This window comes from Atractosteus spatula, chromosome 15, assembly GCF_055471065.1.
Source record: "Atractosteus spatula isolate fAtrSpa1 chromosome 15, fAtrSpa1.hap1, whole genome shotgun sequence".
Classification (NCBI taxonomy): domain Eukaryota; kingdom Metazoa; phylum Chordata; class Actinopteri; order Semionotiformes; family Lepisosteidae; genus Atractosteus; species Atractosteus spatula.
The window spans coordinates 16008177-16028057 of NC_142720.1; the positions used below are offsets into that span (position 1 = coordinate 16008177).

The 19881-nt window shown below is 38.4% G+C and overlaps 1 protein-coding gene across 3 annotated transcripts; it reads right to left on the reverse strand.

Annotated features, from left to right (window-relative positions):
* Positions 1-3367: 3367 nt before the first annotated feature.
* ston1 (stonin 1) lies at positions 3368-15465 on the reverse strand. 3 transcript variants are annotated; one of them, XM_088934070.1, is made up of 5 exons: positions 14774-15021; positions 7869-7973; positions 5429-7296; positions 4888-5090; positions 3368-4605 (listed from the first exon to the last, which is right to left on the reverse strand). In XM_088934070.1, exons 3-5 carry the CDS (start codon positions 7236-7238, stop codon positions 4531-4533), a joined length of 2088 nt encoding a protein of 695 aa, XP_088790196.1. In that variant the 5' UTR covers positions 7239-7296; positions 7869-7973; positions 14774-15021; the 3' UTR covers positions 3368-4530. The 3 variants fall into 3 exon arrangements, with proteins under 3 accessions (XP_088790196.1, XP_088790198.1, XP_088790197.1); XM_088934072.1 differs by lacking the exons at positions 7869-7973; positions 14774-15021 and adding an exon at positions 15403-15465; XM_088934071.1 differs by lacking the exon at positions 7869-7973 and having other exon boundaries at positions 14774-14984.
* Between the last annotated feature and the right edge of the window lie 4416 nt (positions 15466-19881).

The window sequence follows — 19881 nt, forward strand, 5'->3', positions numbered from 1 at the left end:
TATAACGGTGGCTCTGTTTCAAAACACAAATACATTTTGAGATAGCAAATTAAACTTTTCCAAATAAACCATATTGAAAATCAAACAAAATCTTTGAACTGCAAGCACAAAATATTTTTGAAAACGCAAATAAGATGTAAAACATTTCAGAATGCAAAAAAAAAAACAAATAATATAATGTCTCACAATGGAAATAGTTCGTCATAACGGAAAGGAGGCAATACGGAGAAGGTCGAAAAGGTAAGGCTGGCAAGACGTCTGTGAGTAGTATTTAATTATCTCCTTTAATTAATTTATCATGACGTAGTGACACCCACTAGGCAAGCAAATATTAGCAGCCATAATGTTTGGAAAAATATTTTCGTCATTCCTGTTTGTTGTGAATTTGGTGTATATGGTGCAGTCATGTAAGCGTTCTCGAGTTTAACCTCTTGCTAGCAATCCAAAGAAAAAATAACGTAATCTAATATGTGTCGTGCTATATAGTATTTTGCACTTTATATCGTCAATATAATTAGGTTTCTCAGCGCACTACAAATTTTACCTGTTCTGTGGCGTTTGCTTTAACCTAAGGCCTTGCTGTGGAAGGCTTATGGCTTTTTCACCCAAACAAAATGATCCCCAGTCCACCACAGCGCGACGAGGATTTGCAGCATATCGTGCAGGTAGGAGTCAGTGTTAAAATTTAATCAATTAATTGAAAGAATAACTTAAAAGAAGTTTAATTCCAATTGTATTTTCACATATGATGTCATTTTCAGGCCATTGGGCAACCTTGGAACTCGAGTAAAACAATGTTCATATGCACTTACTTAAGTGGTGATTTATCATGCTGAGGTAGGGTTCGAATTAGAATAAACGTTAATGTCTGGCTTCAGTTATCATGATGATTGAACTTTAAGTGGTTAAATTAGAACTGTTTCAGGGCTTACTTCTAACATTTTAATGGACTTCATTTTAGGTTGAAGCTAGTGCAAGGCCAAGTAAAATATCAATATTCATTACTATCCAAAATGAAACCCTAGCTCAAGCTTAACACCTGTGAAAAAACATTATTATTTTTACAAATCCAGTGTTAGTCTCAGAGGGCTGATAATCGATAGTACACCTTTATTCACCTGCTTTTTAAATATTACAGATATTTCAAAGACTTGATATATGTAACAACCATGGCAGTTCTATTTATATTTATGTGCACTGAAGTCTATACTTCTATGTTGTGCCTCAGAGCGTTGCAATATCTTTTTACAAATGAAAAAGTTGTCTGAACAAACTCATTAATTACAATTATTTGGTACTGAAAGGAAAAAGTTGTCATTTGATTGCTTGCTTATTTAAATTAATATTTGCTGTTTCCTCTATTGATTAGGATTAGTATGTGGCATTTCTCCAATCTTGGTTTTGTTCTCCTTTGTGGATTATATACTGGTATATATATTATATATGTGTGAAAGATTTGTCGAATATTTTTGCTGGTATTTAATAGCTGTTGGAATGACTGAAATGTATTTTGTTACAGCTAAACAATTTTAAATACATGATTTATAGTGTATTTTTACTGTCCAGTACATTTTTATTCATTTGGATGGTACTTTACACACACTTGTTCTTAGTTCATTTCTTTAGCAAAAGCATTAAAATCCGCGTTCCTTAGTTTCTTTGCTTTATGGATAATCACCATGTTTTTGATTTACTGAACATTTTGAAAGTGTATTGTTGTGATTATGCTTTGAATTTAAGTATTTTTCAAAGTTTTCTTGATTACATTTTCAGTTTAATATTGGGAACATGATATCATTTTAAAAAAGGAGGAAACGATTTACTACTTCACATTTTTCCTGCAGTTTCCAAAACTGACTTTGCAACCGAAGCAAAATGTAGAATGTTCAGTCGCTGTCTTCCTAATTCTCCACATGTTCATTTGCATTATAATGGAGCAACTGTAGACAAGGAACCTGGATCTGAGAATTAATTACGAGCATTTAAGAATTCAACTGTCAGATCCTTCTGGAGACATATGTCTTTCATTTGTGCAAAGAAGATTATATAAAGTGTGTATGTAAAAAACTAATATTTGTCTTTCAAATTAGGCTTTAAGTGCTTACTTTGCATGTAATACAAATACTGTCTTTTAAGAGTTACAGTGTAAAAGGGGTCTCTTCAGTCCCTCAGACAGTTTATTAGTGATGTTAATAACTGATTCCAGAGTCCATATAACTTACACTTCAGTCTTGCAGTTTTTCAGTTGATCTGAGAATACATCCATCCCTCTTTATGACCATTCTTGTTCACAATTTATTTCTACAAGAATGAATTCTTATTCTTGTTGTTTGCTAAACAAAGCCTTTTTCTAATATAATACGACAAAGGAACTTTAAGATCACTTAGTAATTTTTAGCGTTGAATATCCTCCTTATTTTTAACATTGCCAGTTAAACTTTGCAAATGGTTCAGGTATTGCAAAAGAAAATAAGCAGGATTTTCCCTGGCTATAGAACTAAGTGATAGAAAGAATGGAAAAATTAGAGTGATTGCAAGACATTTGCATTGTCTTGAATTTAGCTCTCCTGTCCTGATTTTCAACAGTTTAAAGTTTTACACATTTTATCTTACATGTCATTTTAAGTTAAATGGGCTGATAAACTATCCTAAACATGAATAGTGCTCTGTTTCTACAATTCACTAGTTAATATTGGATGACTTACTAAACCTTGGGAGCAAGTCATACGCTTTTATGTGTAAAGTAATGGGAACTTTATTTTTGTTATGTAAAAAATGGTATTATAAACAATTTTGAGAAACTAATCCTTTACCATTATTTTACTGTTGAGGTTATGAAAACCTCTGATTATTTTCGCCTGCATTGCAACATTCCTTAACATCTCTCTTTGCCTTTCTGCCCTCCTCCAGCTGGACGAACTGCAGTGGCCGAGAGTTCTGTTCTTCTCAGAATCATTCAAGGGGTTTATATAAAAAGGGGTTATCCCTCACTGGACCACAGATGCCCTGTTGTAGTAAGGATATCAGCTGCTTTAATTTTTTTTAAATGATACTTCAAAAGTCTGATAATGTTTTCTAACCTATTCTGCAGCTGGCAGCCATTCACAGATTGCCTAAGAGCAGCTGGTGAATAAATGAGTTGAAGAAAAAGAGCCATTTTAAACATCATTTGAAGCTATTTGCCCTTCAACATAAGTGAAAGACCTGGTTCAGTGAGCTTTGTCACCAGAAGAAAGACATTTTAGCAGACATGTAAGAACTCTTCTTTACAGTTTCTATTGTTTTTTTTCTTGCACTTTAAAACTTGCATGTTCAATCTGACCACTGTTCACCCTATAAGCCACCAAAATCACACAACAGACAGAAATCAAATAAAGGAAATGTTTATTGTACAAGGAAAGTCAGCACTGGAATAATGTGATAACTGGTTTAGAATTAAAATTTTTACATGAAACAGCAACATTATTGTATTAGTTTTGCAGATCATAAATCAGTTTAGATAGAACAATATATGTAAATAGTATCTTAATTGCATTATGTTCAAACGATTAAGCTATGAATGACAAAACAGATTATGATGTCTATGCTTGCTATACGTGGCAAATGACTTGTCATTTTTCTGTGCTTCATGTTGCAAAGTCTGAATTGTGTAGCTCATAAAATCAGCTGCAAGTACTTGATCTTACTTTTCAAACTTATGTGATTTCAGCAATATATCAAATGTACCTTATCACAGCAAGCAAACTGCTAATCTTCTTACACTGGCAGACATGGACCTCTAATCAGAGCTTTTTCTGTTGATGCTGGAAGTTCGGAGTTAAGTGAAGCCACACTTCGTCAGCAGAGTGCTGTCATAGCTGTGTGCAGCCTGGTGTGGACCCTCAGGGGACTGGCCCCAGTGGCACTGTTAGGACTGCAGCCAGGCATGTCATGAAAATGTTCAGATGTCAATGTTCCAAGGCTGGCAGAACGTCTTCATTTTTTAACACAAGGTTGTGTTAAAAAGACCATATGCCGAGGAAGCCTGCGGTTTAATATCTCTGAAGCAGTTTAAAACAGACAGAGTGAAGAGAGAAAAGACAAGGGGAAAAAAGCTGTATGTGGTCAAATGCAGGCTTCCTAGGCTCGTCTGTTTCCTCCAGGTAAAATGCTCTGAAAGAAAGCTAACTATGCTGTCGCTCAGCCAGATCTGAAATAAACTAATTGAGCCTGCCAAGCTGTTCAATTGCTGAAAAACGAAAATCCAAGTGTGTGGTGGAATTCGTTAAATGTGCACCACAGAAGAGAAGAGAGCTTGATATGAAGTTGCATCCATATGTTTGCCATACATTTATTTGTGAGATTTGGATCTACAGTTACACTTTTTAGAATGAGAATATAATAGAGTTTTCCCACTGCCAAGTGTGGTATGCCAGCAATTCAGCTAAGAAGACTGTAAGGAAATTGACTTTTTCACTGTGGGAACAAAAATAATGTAGTTTTGAAATGGTATAGTTTGTCTTCCAGTAGAAACCCTTTCACACTGGCATTTCATTGAGTCAGACAATCAGCTTTTTTCCGTGAGTCACCTTCATAGTTCTGGATCCACTTCTTCTCAATTTCCACCTGTGAAGGGACATTCAAGGGCACAAATGAAAGTTATTTCTAAATGTTTTAATAAAGCATACAAACTCTAAACTCAACAATCAAGAAGTTACCAGACACTCTGGGACCAGATCCAAATTGTAGGAAAAGCTTCAATTCATCAGAACTGTTATAAACAAGAGGCTTAAAAGAAGTAATGATATTGGTTTGGACAACACGGCTTGATCTATATTCCCACATCCTACTGGACTGTAGGTGTTGTTTTGTCCTCATGTTTTTATTGCAATCCCTTTGTTACAATACCTGGCAGTGGAAGTGTGCTTTGGAGACGATGTGCTTCTGGGGCTGAATGTCACTCTCAATTCCCAGTGATTTCACTCTGGTCCTGGACACCACTGCGTCTGCTACATCAAACTCCATCATGACGAAGGGATACCAGTCCAAGGGAATCTCCTGATCGGACCCGAGCTCCAGCTTGCAGGAAAAGCAATGTGGATGGTCTGCGGCTGCCAGAGAGAAGATAACAAGTTTCAAACTCTCAGTCCGACTGTATACTTGCATGTACTGTACAACAGCAGACAGCCCCTACCACCTTCAGTGTTTATTCTCTAAGACATGAGATGCATTCTAGCTGATGCATTAAAAACTATAAAACTACGGTAAAAAGCTCATCTTACATGTTAAACTTAATTTTAAATATAATTATTCTAATAATTTACTCACAATACTGGCAGACAGTTGTAATTGTAAAATTTACGTATGTCACTTGTTCTGATTTTACTTCTTATTTCAGAACATGAAGAAAGACTGGTGGGAGGTTAAATGTCTTCAGTTGGTTTCTTACCAGTGTTTTTAGCTGGCAACCTGTCAATTCTCCACACGATAGAGCCATAGGCATGCTCATACTTGACGGTTCCCACTGTGACCTGCATCACAGGCTCTGTGTCAGCTGTGTTGACAGATCCAAGGCAGGCATTTCTGTTCATTCTGGACTTCAGTGACTTTTGCCTGAGGAGAGCCACAGTGCGAGATACTTTGATCCAGTCTCCTGGAACTGAGACCTGAATGAATACATTCTCGCAGACCTGCGTTGAGTCCAGATGAACAGAACTTGTTAATGTTGAGGACATGTTTAAGAAGGCCTGTAGCTCAATGTAGGCTCCCTGCACAGTCACAACAGCCTTTACAGAGAAAGGCAGTTCCACCATAGTTGAAAGTGTCTTAAAACGCATTAGCTCCACTCTGCAGGCATCTGGAGGGGTGAATTTGATGAGTCTTGATCTCTTAAACTCACTCTCATTTATGCTTTTGTGAAAGAAGTAGTCAGAAATCTCCATCCAACTTTCACTGTCCTCTCCCCCATAACTTGGGTCCCTCCTGAGTAACTGCAGGTCATTCAATGCTAAGAAACACTCAGCACCTCCATTGACAAAGGCCAGACAGTAGATGTGAGTTACTGCTGCTTGTTCCACCATTCTCCCATCCTTGTCTATTCGCCCCCAGAAGTTGTCAGTGATTTGCAGGAAGAGCTCCTGCTCTTCATAGTGTTTCTTCTGCTGAGAGTGGGGAGGCAGCTGCATGAGCTCCTCTTCCATAGTGGCCAACAGATCGGTGAAGTCACTGTAGTCTGTGGTTCCAAACTTCAGAAGCTGCTCCACTTCTGCCTCATGTACCACCTCGTTCTTGGGGTGGTATTTTCTCCTCTCAGTGTAGGATACATGCTCTATCTTCACTGTGTGGATTTTTCCAGGATCATTGTAGCTCTCCAGCTTGGGCTGAGAGAGCCGGCAGTAGGGGTGCAGCTGAAATTCTTTAAATGGCTTCTCTAGGCCTTTCTCATAATACATCTGCAGGACCCCACCCAACAGCAGTTTCAAGTATATGGGACCCCACTGGCGTGATGACATGCGATTCTTCTTCTCCGGTATCCTGAGCATCAGAGACCAGCCATCTCTCCTCTGGCTACGGAACAAGCCTTGTGGGATGAAGGACGATCTTACTTTTGACTCCTTGTACCTTTGGGCTGGGGCAGTACTTCCACGTCCCTCATCCTCGGCTCGAAGCCTTTCCAACTTCTTGCAAATATACGTATAGGACTGCTGGATCTGGTCACCTGGAAGTTCATGTCCATCTTTCCTGGCAAAGAACCGAGGAATGCTGGTGTCAGCAGAACTGGGTTCAGAATCCGAGGAAGAGCTACCCGATTCCCGCCCCTCACCCCAGAAGGGATTGGTGTGTCCGCTGTAGTTCTGGAAGGCTGGAAAAGGACTAGGCCCCCCAGGGGGAAACGGGCATTGAGGTCCCCTGAATTGTGGAGTCCCCCAGCTACTGTCCAAGGCAGGAGATGGAAGAGGGGTACTGCCAGAAGAAACCCCCCCGAAGAATCCAGGTGTCTCTCTGACTGGTGTGCACAAGGGTGTATTGCTGGGTACACAGGGGCTTCCATTAAAGTGCAGCTGTGGTGAAGTAAGGGGGCTGGTGTTCGACAAATGGAAACTGGCAGGGTCATGCAGAGTAGGCAGGGATAGCTTTAACCCATTGGGTTTGGGAGTGGCGGTGCTGGTACTGGGGGGTGGAAAAGATTTCTGTGGTGACTGGAAAGCAGAGCTGTCATCTTCAAATGTCACCCAGTTTGGGTGATTCATGGAGCACATTGTTGCTGATCCCCCAGGCTGAACATCAACTTCTGTGGGTTTCCTGATGTTAAAAAAGCTGTCAAAAATAAAGGGAAACAAATAGTGAAGTATTTAGTAATTCATAAGTCAGCAATATTCTAACATTTTTAATATTATGTTTATGTTGAAAAGTGTACAATGTATTTTTAAAAGTCTTATGTTAAACAGTATATTTACAGTATATCTGAGTATGCTACAGTATATTTTTGAGTGTCATTGCCTTCACTGATAAATATATTTCTAGTGCTGATAAACCACATTCTTTGATATTAGGCTCCATCTGGTGGAGTCAATGTGAAAGTGCAAATAAAATTTATTGTGCTGCCTAAATTAATATAACAGTTGGCAGCATTTCTGTGTGTACACAGTGCCCATTGACCAAAAACCCTATTATTTTGTACACCTATGACAGATATGAAAATGGCTCAAAAGCTAATAAAGGGATTACTTATGCTAATAGAAAGCTAATAAGGGGATGAAGTTTTGTTTCAGAATGCACTAGTAAAAAAAAAAATGAAGCACCTAAAAAACAGATTTGCTGGGCTCGCATTAGTCTGATGTGTGCAGACAGTTCAATAGCAATAATACCATGCTGTCAGCAGTGATTACCTAATGCACAGAAGTACATTAATTAAATCAATCAACTGCACCCTCAAGCTCAGACTTCCAAGCACAGTTTCAATTTAGTTCATCTGAAGCCTGGAGGAACTGCACCTTAAAAAATGGAAAAAAAAGGTGAAGCAATTACATATAACTGAACTTTAGGACAAAACACTCCACAGATTGCTGTTTTTCACTTCCATGAAAACTGTTATGTTAAACCATTATGGGCTGTAAATAACATTTTGACTTTTTGTTTTTTTGTAACGGAATTCAATTAGAACTTAAAAACTGCAGGTCAATGCTTAGTAGAGGTTTATGAAGTATAAATAAGATTCTGAAACACTTATGTAGTGTTTTCTGTAAAGTACTACTAACATAACATATAGTACACTTAGTTTTAATACACATTTTTCCAGTTCTGTACAAAGTCACAGTGCATGCCTATCCAAAACCTCACCACACCTGACTCTGATACTGAGATTTTTGTTCATTACAAAACAAATGGTACCATTCAAGTCCTTCAAGTCTTTGTACACATTTTATAATGTGAACAGTATATAGTCAGTAATACAGTACATATCAAACTATTCTAGGCTAAAAACTCCCAGATACTGACTTTTAAGTAATCATTAATATTTTATGCATTTAAATGTAATGCTAAACCATGCTTATTTCTATTTTAATGAAACTTGCAAAGAAAATACCAGTTCCAAAAACGAAGGACTTGGAGGAGTAACAATTGACTGGTAGCTCTGATTCACACTTTACTGGGGTTTTACAACATCTTCACTGAAAAGCCAAATAAACTTATACTTGACTCCAAGTTGGTCATAAGTAAAACAGTCTGGTTAGGTTTCAGTTTCAGGGATTGGGCTTTAATTGTTATCCAGTATGAGTTTAAGCTACAGTTTCCAAGTTCTTCAAGTAAAAACATCTGGAAGAGTACAATCTTACTTTGTGTGTGTCTTTGTAAAATAAATGAAATTAAAATCCCATTCATATGAGCCTATCATACCTTGACAGTATTTTTTTTTTTAATAAAGGTTATAAAAAGTCAGATCAGTTGGGTGGCTCTTTCTCTGCTTAGTAACCTCTCAGAATAAGCTGAAAGTGTACTATAAGCCATCTTTTATCTGTCAAAATCAACGTTGTATATAAATTGATCTTATACTATTATATAGTGGAAGGTGCATGAATACATTGTTTTCCTTGGTGTAACAAAATACTTATCTCAGGTCAAGAGTTTCAGAAACAGCCATGGCATCCATTTGGATGAACCAGAGAGTGTGATGGAGTGTTTTATTTACCAGCAATGGCTGTTTTTCTCTTGAAGACAACATATGTGTTGATGTTACAATGTTACATTAACAAGTCCAATATTTAAACCAATCAGAGGAGTGGATGTGTAAGAATATATGGAGGATTTATTTCTACTTTTATGCAGACTAGGGACAATATTACTTCTCAGAGATGTGTTGGCTTTCAAACCACAGTTTTTCTATTCCTGCAAGCTAACCTGCAGGACAATGCAAGACCACACAGTGTTAGGGTTACAATAGAACAACTTCTTTAAAACTATTTTAAGTTCTTGAGCCACAGCCAAGAACTCTGACCCAAGTTCAACAGAACATCTGTGGGAGCAATTCACCAAAGCTGTCAGGAGAAAAGAAGTCCCATTCTACCAACCTTCTCCAGCTGGCAGTAGCTACACAGGAAGAGTTGCAAAGTATCCCACAGCAGTCTGTCCAGAGGCTGATCAGATCTATGCGTCAACATTGCCAGACTAACTATTTATTAATGCACAGGGAGGTTATACTCTGTACTTTGTAATGTTTTCATTTTGACAGTGTCATTTTTTTATATGAGAAACATGGAATTTGACGTATTTTTCTTTCTGTTTTCTGTGATTTTATTTCATATCATTAAACTTCCATTAAATCCATTAGAATTATGTTTTTTTCATGCATCATTTGTGCATGTATGTAATAAGCTTTCAAGCCAGCTGCGTAGAATATATAACATCAATTGATAATCAATTCCAAAGCTGCCCTGATATATTCTTTTGACATTAACGTCTAGAAACCATCAGCAGTCTCCAGGTTTTCTTCTCCTCTCGTACCACTCTTGGAAATGAAGCCTTTAGTATTTTCCAATTGAGAAAGACGTCTTTTTTTCATTTAAATGAACCTGCCTGCCATTTTTTGACTCATTGTTTTCAAAGACACAGATTGAGGGGAAACACGAAACCAGTTGCATGAAAAGCCATGCTTCTCAAAGCTTACCAAAGTCAGAGCTCCATTATATTGCAATTCTTGTTCATAATGCATGAAAACTATAAAGCTTTGCAAAGTACAAAATATGCTTAAACAAACAAGACTACAGGAATGCAATCTGACCTTTAATTGAATGTTGCTTTTAGAATAACATATCTCATCCATAAAATTTGGTATTTCAATTTAACAGAGGCACACAGAAAAATAACTCTGCAACCAATTAATAAAATGGTTCCCTTCCACGTTTTAAAGACGTGCTTAACTATTGTAAAAACACTGCATCTACAGGATGAGTTTGAGTTTGTTGCCTGAAGCAATGCAGACATAAACAGAGCGCCAGAGGTCAACCATGCATTCCCAGCAGTTTGAAGAAACATGCAATACACATTAACATCCTATAATCTACATCTGCTTTGTGGAAAAATACTTTTAACTTCAAGCTGAAGTCTCCAGCTTACATATTTCCTATTCTCTACAAATTCAGAGCAAAATTACAAATGTACTAAATATATTGCAAGAATCTTTTTTCAGTCATGCTTCCAAACTGGGTCTCTTTTTTGGCAACAAGAACTTTTCGACTCTATCACTCCCAACAAGGCAAAGCAAACCACTTTCTAGGCATTATTGACTGGATATTTCCTACGTTGAACTTTTAAAGTTTGCTTGCTGTTACTGGAACGAAAGTGAAGATAATTCGCGTGGTCAGTCACAACTAATCCCTTCTTATTATGCACACTGAGCCTACAGAAGCTAACGAGTCAAGTGCAAGGACCATTTAAACCCGGGTCTGTAAAAGTCTGGGTATAAAAAAATATCCTGCTGACCTACTTAACTGCAGGTATTTAGGGAACCAACAGTGTAACTGACAAGGACTTATACACTGTAGCATCATTAGGAACATACAATCAGATTACTCACATTCCTCAAGCCTTCCCAAAAACGAGCAGGCAGGCGGTTAAATCGTTTTATTCCCAAAAAACACATACTAACATTGCAAAAAAACTAGCACTAAACTACTCACAACTTTAACTTTTTACATATAAATTCTAGCTGAAGCCTTGATTTAGGCTGCCTATGACACTGTTGTACAACCACCACCTCCAGCAGTAGTAGGGAGAACATACATTTCTGGGAGCTGTTTTCCACATTCGGAACAATATACCTGTCTTCATTATTTAAATGTTTTTGAATCGAAAAGGCTGAGACTGCACATTAAAGAAAGTGAAATATTGTATTCAGTAAGTTAATTACAGGGTGGTGAATCGCCAGAAAATCTTCCACTACCCAAACTGTGTTTACTGTATTGTACGTTAACTACAGCTAAGAGAAGCATAATGACATTTAACCTGTTAGCATTTAAGCTTTAGTTTTAGAGAAAGATATACCTGCCTGGTATGTAAAGTCTGTCAAATGTGGGTGGTTATACATCTTAGGTTACAGACAAAACTGTGATGTTAGTATTTCTTATTAACTGTGTATAGAATCTTAAAAACTGTGGCCAGATGATACTTATCCTGTATGTGAAAGTATCTAAGAAGATATCCCACTGAAGGCCTCCAGAGTTCTGACAGTTAACTTGTGTTTCCAATATTACATCAGTTCATTAGAATAACATTTTCAGGCAAGAAAGGAAGCAGGAAAAACTAAATATTAGATATAGATAGTAGCATTACAAAGTTGAAACAGAGCGCTTTTGATCAGTCAATCCCAAAAGGAAACTCTGCAAGTCATATTGTTCAGGCTCAGTCGTTGTAAAATATATGTTCCAAATGTATGCTTGACTGCAGATTTATGTAAAGCCCATAAAACACCTAGATAAGCTTTAGTAAGCAGTAAATGCCATAATTCCCTTTACTATTCAAAGTTAATTGAGAGATTAAACTTTAACCATAAACAGACTTTCTGCCATTGACTGGATTGCAGTTCTCGAGACCAGAATGGACCCAGATAGTGACTAAAGAGATCAGATTTCCACTGCTTGGCAGCTCTTAGCTGACCACTTAATTTCTCTTTTTAATTCATTGTCACCCTATCACAAATACCAGACAGCTCAGCAATCACCATATCCCTACACTCTTCATTTCATTGCTTTTTTAGCATAAATATTGTTTAAAAACTAAAGCTGAAAGGATTACTCTGCTGATACCATTTTGTAAAAATAACAATAATTTTGCATAGCAATAACATCACATTGTACTGAATTACATGCAATATATATATTTTTTGCAAATTAAAACTTTTTACTCAAAATGTTAATGATCAAAATGAACAGTTATATGTGAAGGAGGTTGATTGTCAGCAAAACCTGCAATGAAAATACACTGCACAAAGTGAAATTAACTGATTGCATAGGTCTTCAGCTTTCTAAGTACCTGGCAGAAACACCTTTGGCAGCAATTACTGCAGTCAGTAGTTTTGGTTAGATTATTCTTGGCAAAATGTCTCCAGTTCTGAAATGGTCGTCACTGGCGTTAGTTGATAGACCCCCCTCCATATATTTTCTGTTGGAATCAAGTCAGGACTTTGACTGGGCCACTCAAGGACATTCACCCTCTCCTTGTCAAACCACATCAGCGTTGCTTTGGCCTAGTGCTTATGGTAAAATGTGAATTTTCAGCCTAGAGTTAGAATATCAGATTATCCAGTAAAATTAGCCTGTATTTTGCATAATCTATTTTTCCTCCACTCAGCTTCCCAGTCCCTGTTGATGAGCCTACGACATGGTGCTTCCATCAGTACTAACTGGGCAATGTGCTGTGTTGGGCTTGTGTCAGATACTGTATGACAGGTTGCATTTAAACCAAGAAGATTTCTCAATTTTGCTCATCTTCCCATAACACATTCTACCATATATTCTCTCTGCAATATATTTCATTGAGAATCGTCTAATATTCTTTAAAAATGCAATTTCTACATGATATTATTTGTGATCCTTCTCACAAAAAACGTATTTTTCAGAGCACACTGGGCAACTAATGACTGTATTTAGTGTCTCTTAAATGTTCTTTTAATAATATAATATGAAGATTAACAGGCCATGATCCTGTGTTGCATTGAACTTAGCACACCTAAGGCACAAAATGTCCAAGCTTTGGCGACCCCACAATTGCAACATTGTATTTGTAAAAAAGGAAAGATTCTATAAAGTGTATCACTGCTAATTCACAGTTAACCACCAGAGTAAAAGTGACATTCCTGTGAGTGTTTGTGGAAGTGTTGCCTTGACGTACTAGTATTAAAGAATGTCACCCTTACCCAACATCTGTATAATGATGTAAGAAGTGGTGTCTAATTACAAATATGGTGAAAAGTCCCACAGGTGACCCAGAAAAACAAAGGGAAATAATGTATGTACTGCAGCTGCAGTTCTCATTAAGAGACTAATTATTTCCAAATGGCTTGCATGCTAACCTTAACTGAATTGATGCATGTATAGTGCTGTACTGACACATCAGATCTCAGGGATGAGATGCTCAAGGCATCACTGTCAGTCTTTAATTAGGGTACTGATGCAGACAACTGCAGATAAAGTCATCGCTATAAAGCCCCACTGTTAGGGAGCAGACTGCCAGTTAACATCTCAAAAGCACTGGCACATGAAACGCAAAACGTTTTTTAGAAGATACTTAATCATTATTATTTCCAATTTTAAACTGCATTTTCCTGCTTTCTTACCAAAAAAAAGTTAATTCTATCATAGCACGCATTAATTGTTAAAGAGCTGTTTTTTTTACTATTAACACAGGACTACAATAATATTATTCCTTTAGGTTTTGCTTCTGGATTAACCGACACTTCAGCAATCACAACTCACATCCAGGTAAGACGCATCACATTGGCCCTAGCAGGTCGTCCTGGACACATTTAGCCAATGTGGGTGAGAGAGCATGCTGGTAGCACAAGTCTGGTTCCATCGTTGTTTGGGACCAGGAAAACGGGGAGATAATACGAGTTTTGTCCAGAAGGACCGTCCGCTGTGGTGAGCTGGATTATAGAGGATGAAGAAGGCAGATGGGGTTGGAGGTTAAGCAGACAAGCTATAATCATACTAACGGGTCATAGGCACCACACTGATGCAGGATGATCTGCCTTCCTGGTTCCATAACATGTCTGCAACAGTTCAGAATACTGCCGGACCGACGCACGGAGTACCTACACGTCATGCTGAGTGTCAGTACTGTCAGTAACGTACACCCTGATCTTGAATGCCTATAAGCAATTCATATATAATTTCTGATGGTGGAACAAAGAACAATAAGTCTGCTGTCCTGATTGTTAGTGTTTCTAATATTTGATACATGTTACTTAGTGCCAGAACTTTTGCTCACGCGTAAAACTAGAAAGGCTCTCCAACAAACAATCTGCAATAACGTGAATACCAAATATTTTTTAATTCGGCTTAAACTCGGTATTTTCGATCAATGCGTAAATAAAACGATACTTGAATATCGCCCTCGAGAAATGCAAAACAGCTCATGACAGAAAACTGTAAGTTCTGTATATTCTGCTACTTTAAAAGCGCAACGTATTATAGAGATGTCCTGCGAAGTTGCTGTAAAGTAATTTGCTGCGCAGAAACTTTCAAACTGAATATTCGTTAAATAATTGTATTCTCTATTTTTCTATAATTGTACTTACAGCGATCCACGACTCCAAATTCGTCAACAGTCGTACATTGCTAAAGCATAAAATCCTTTTTCTTCTCTCTCCCGTTATCCAAATACTAGCTCAACCCTATGGAATTTTAACAAAATGGCAGAGGACGCGGCGGCTGTCGGAATTTTCTCTTCCAAAGAAGCTGCGCTAACGGGAATATCTTGCTTCTGCAGGCGACAGCTCGTAGAAGAATGAGAATAATACAGTGCACTACTTCCTCTTCCCCAGCTGAGCCTGGTTAATGACGACGGCATAGCTTGGCATTTCTCCGAACCATGGCTATTTTTGTTAAAAGCCACCTCCGAATTGCGGGGGAGAAAATGAGAAAAAGTTGGCGAAACGTTAAACAAGCACAGTTAGATGGCCTCCACTGAGAAAAAAAGGCCACTTTTACTAGAAACAAGTTTGAAAAGAAGTACATTTTAGTGTCAAATTAAAATGTTTTTTACGCTTTACTTACTCCATTACTCTCAATCCCTTGACTTCTAATCGTACCCTAAAAACGCTTATTCTAAAAGCCCTAAATTATAATTTAAAGTGTACTATTAAATTATTTTGGCTCTTTCTTCCATACGATTTACAGTTATTACTATTGCCCACTTTTTACTTACAAAAATGCTCAAACCGATTACTTCGACTTTTCTTTGTATCAGCCTGCAGCCCAAAGCACGAACACAGAATTCACAGCATGAGCAGTATGCCCCTGCCGCCATACTGCTGTGGATCTTGACTTTTAAATCGAGAAGCTGCGCAGCAACACCAATGTTTTATAATGACGACACATGCACAAAAGCTTGTCAAGGAAAATGCGTCTAAAGACCAAATAAAACCAAAACATGTATTTGTTACAATAAATGTTAATGCAATAAATCAGTTTTAGTTCCGTGAAATTACTTATTATACCCATTGTATTTAGCCTGCCTCATACCGAGTTTGCTCCTTCACTGGGCTTTAAGTTTTGATACCCTGTTTCACTTAAATGGGCTTTAAATAACAGATAATAAATCTAGGCCGAGATGCAGTTCACTGGCCTGTCGCACAGCTGTATATACTTGAAGGCAGTGGTGTGCCTATGAGGAGCAGCTGCAGTGCGTTGGGAGGGGTTCATTCCCACAGGAGCTGCAGAGCCCTGAGGACCACTTCAGCCCTGCTGCCCTCTGACAGGCTGCAGCCTGGGAATTCGTGGTGGGTTAGGACTCAGGACGCGCTGTCGGAATTGACAATTTCATGCAGATTATTTATTTCTTTTTCCACATCAGTGCTGCCATTTATCATGTTTGCACCTACAATTATATTTTTAAAAAATCAAGAGCAAATTGTACCCCGTGAATGGCAGAGAAAAAAAAGCAGCGAAAGACACCAGTAAAGTAGGAAAGTAGGTTTTGGTTGTGTTTTTTGAAATTCCGTGTTAACATCTGGATCACATATCGGTTTCTCATACATTTTTTAATCCACATTTGTATCGAAATCAGTTCTGTTATTTTCACTAAAACTGTTACCACTGCATTTTGCAAACCTCTGAAGCCCCAAACCAAAATGTAAAGTATTGAGGCTATATATACAGTATTACAGTATATTGTATGGACAGATAATTTTGAACAAGAAGGAATATACTGTACCCTGACCCTTTAAAAGAGTTTAGTAGAGTTCATTGAAAAGGCAATGGCTGAAGTAAAACAGCCTTTAATCTGGTGAGGAAAGTCCACTCACCAGATAACAAATTTGCTTATTGCCACCCCGAATCTCTGTCCCATTAATGTGGCTCTGAACTTTCAAGTTCTTAACTGTACGCCACAAAGATTTGACTGGGTTCTTACCAGCACATCTCCTGGTCACTGTTTCCAGGAAGATCTGAGAATTTTCCAGAATTTATCAGTCACCAACAGCATACCAGTGACTCAGGCCCAAGACCAGCTCCACGTGCTTTAAGAAGCACCCTACACCATAGCCCATCCCCTTTGCAGTTCAATTCCTGCCTGTATAACTTCACCTTATTACTCACCTTCCACTCTTTCCACCTCTGACACTTCTTAATGCGTGTAACGAGCAGGCTTGAAAAGGGAAGTTTACCTGTTGAAGACGTCTACAGGGTGCTCACCCCCTCTTCTCACTAGTCTATTCCACCTCTACGCCTGTCGCTCAGTGCTTGGCAGAGGAAGGAAGGTTCTAGTAAAAACCAAGGCGTATGAAATGCAGAACCCGGACAGTTAAGGAACTGTTCCACAGATTAATATTATCATTTCCTTCCACTTACGTAGCACTTTTCTGGACACTCCACTCAAAGCGCTTTACAGGTAATGGGGACTCTTCTCCACCTAGTGTGAAGCCCCACCTGGATGATGCGACAGCAGCCACAGTGCGCAGAGTACACTCTTCACACATCAGCTCTCAGCTATCAGGAGAACAGAGTGATAAAGCCAATTCATAGATGGGGATTATTAGGAAGCCATGTTTGGTAAAGCCCAGCAGGAAATTTGGCCAGGACACCAGGGTAACACCCCTACTCTTTTTGAGAAACAGCCTGGGATTTTTAATGATCACAGAGAGTCGGGTCCTTGGTTTTATGTCTTATCTGAAGGACAGCACCTTTTTTATATATATAGTGTCCCATCACTATACTGGGGCATTAGGACCCTCACAGACTGCAGGGTGAGCTCCCCCTACTGGCACCACTAATACCTCGTCCAGCAGCAACCTTAGTTTTTCCCAGGAGGTCTCCAATCCAGGTGCTGACCAGGCTCACACTGCTGAGCTTCAGTGGGTTGCCAGTTGTGAGTTGCAGGGTGATATGACTGCTGGCTGACACCATTTAATACTGACATGCCATAGTAAGACTGAGTACTCTACTGTACTTCATAATATTCTGCTTCTATTTAATTTGCAATTGCTTGAAGCTAAAGATAACTATACAAAACCAGTGTTTCTGTTACACATTGTCAGACCTACTGTATGTGTCAGAAGTCCTCTATAGATCCACAGATTTGATCCATTATACTGCAGGAGGAACAATCAATTCTGCTGGCACACAACTCATAGGGTATAGTACATCCCTTGGTGTGGTGAATGGACTAGTACAATTATAAACTAGCCTTGTACCTCTGTATATGTGAAACCACTTTTTTGTTTTGTTAAATGTTAAATGCAGTTTTAAAGGTTATTCAATATGTCACAAAAATGGTTTCACACCTTCGGTATTATTATTCTATACATCAATACAAAAGAACATGTGAAGCACATATACAATATAGTACGTTAATTATTGATTTCCAATTAAGTAGTATCTCACAACAACAAAGGAAAAAATTGCTAAAAGAATTTAATTTCAACCTGTTCAAGTATTCACAACAAATAATCATTGCCATTTCCTAGCTAAAGTATTGCCTTTTCTGTATATTCAAATAGACCATTTCACCTATGAAGATCGGGGAGTATATGCTTTTTTCTTGAAAAACATTTTTCAGTATTGAAAAACAGTTAAAAGAATTAGCATCTGTGCAATTTGAAGAGATCCTCCTCTATGTCCCAACCCCAACCCCCCACCATCAGGGAGCGCCTGGTCTACAGAAGGGCCTCTGTTGCTGTGCTTATATAAGTAAAACAAGAACATGACAGAAGCTCCACACGCTGTCACAACCCACCACTGGCAAGGGAGTGGAAGCACTTCTGCAGTTTTCAGCAAGACTGTCAAGAAGTGAGACACATGGATATTATTTTGTCTGCTCCTCATGTGTGCATACAAGGTGTTCCTGGCTTTCTCCAGGGTTATGGAAATAATTATAGGATGCATCACAAACTAGTGATTATCTGCAATGAGAATAGCACAAATGATACAGAGCTTGTTTTTCACACCCCCAGAGACAATGGAACTGTGAAAGTCAGTTTGAAAGAGATGTTTTGACATGGGTGGGTGGAAACTTCAAGGCTCTTAATCTGGTGTTTTGGGGGGGGGTCTCCAGAGGCCATTCTCCACAGGGATAATCTCAGAAAGCCAGTGAGAAGAAGACATCTTCCAAACTCTCAGCAGCTGAGCCACATCTGTAAACACCGTCAAAAGGATCTCCTACATTTTCACAAATGAGCTAAAGCATAATAAAGATAAAATGAAGCCTAAACAAATGTAATAAAGCAAAACAAACCCACTGACATAGGGTTATTTTTTAAATGTATTAAAACTTCAAATCATAGCAATTTCATTCCATAAAAAGAGCAATTGAGTATTTTTTCTGTTGTTTAAAAAACAAACATGGTTTCCAGGTGGTTTTTGTTTAACTGTTTCTGATTAGACAAAACATCTCATCAGCTGAAACATTTTTGTGACACATTGAAAAACCTTATTTAATGCATTTAACGTTTAACAAGGCAAGAAGGTCTTTGAAGGCACAATAGAGATGTGCACACAGGCAGTGTGGTGGCGTAGCAAGCAGGAACACATTTCAATTCAGGTTTGTGGTTGAGCAGGCAGTGGACAAAGCAGGTGAATCCTTGGATCCTTGGAAAGGTGAAACACATTACGTAGCAAGTGCAAATCCAGAAGACACTGTAGTAACAGCAAGCAGGTTCCATAGCCGAACATACACAGAGAGATAACAAGCCAAGGGATGATCCAGAAACGAGGTAGTTAACAAGACAGGTCAGTATTCCAAGCAAGGCAAAACTAGAGAAATAGGAACAAGGATTAGAGGGACTCAGAGATAAAACTATTACAGAGCCCTGAGCAGTGTCAGAGCAGTCCTTAAATATTCTGCACCACCTGATTCAGGAGTGGAAGTAAATTGCTTGCAGGTGATGCAGATTTCCTGTGGGAATATTTCCATAGTAACCAGTACTCAGTGACAGGTGAGTGGCCAGCTACCATGGCAAACGCTAGCTTTCTCTGCAGCTTTGCAGTGGATGTGAGCCTGAGACAATGAATCAATGTTTCTTTTTGAATTACGATTCCCAATTGCATTTCAGTAAAATTGCTAATATGTGAGCACCTGTGTTATAGCAACAGCTCTCTCAGAATAGAGAAGGCTATGTACCTGTTGTAAAGCATGTTTGAGAAGACTACACAGTCTGCTATCTGCCTTCCCAAAAAACATTATCTGCAT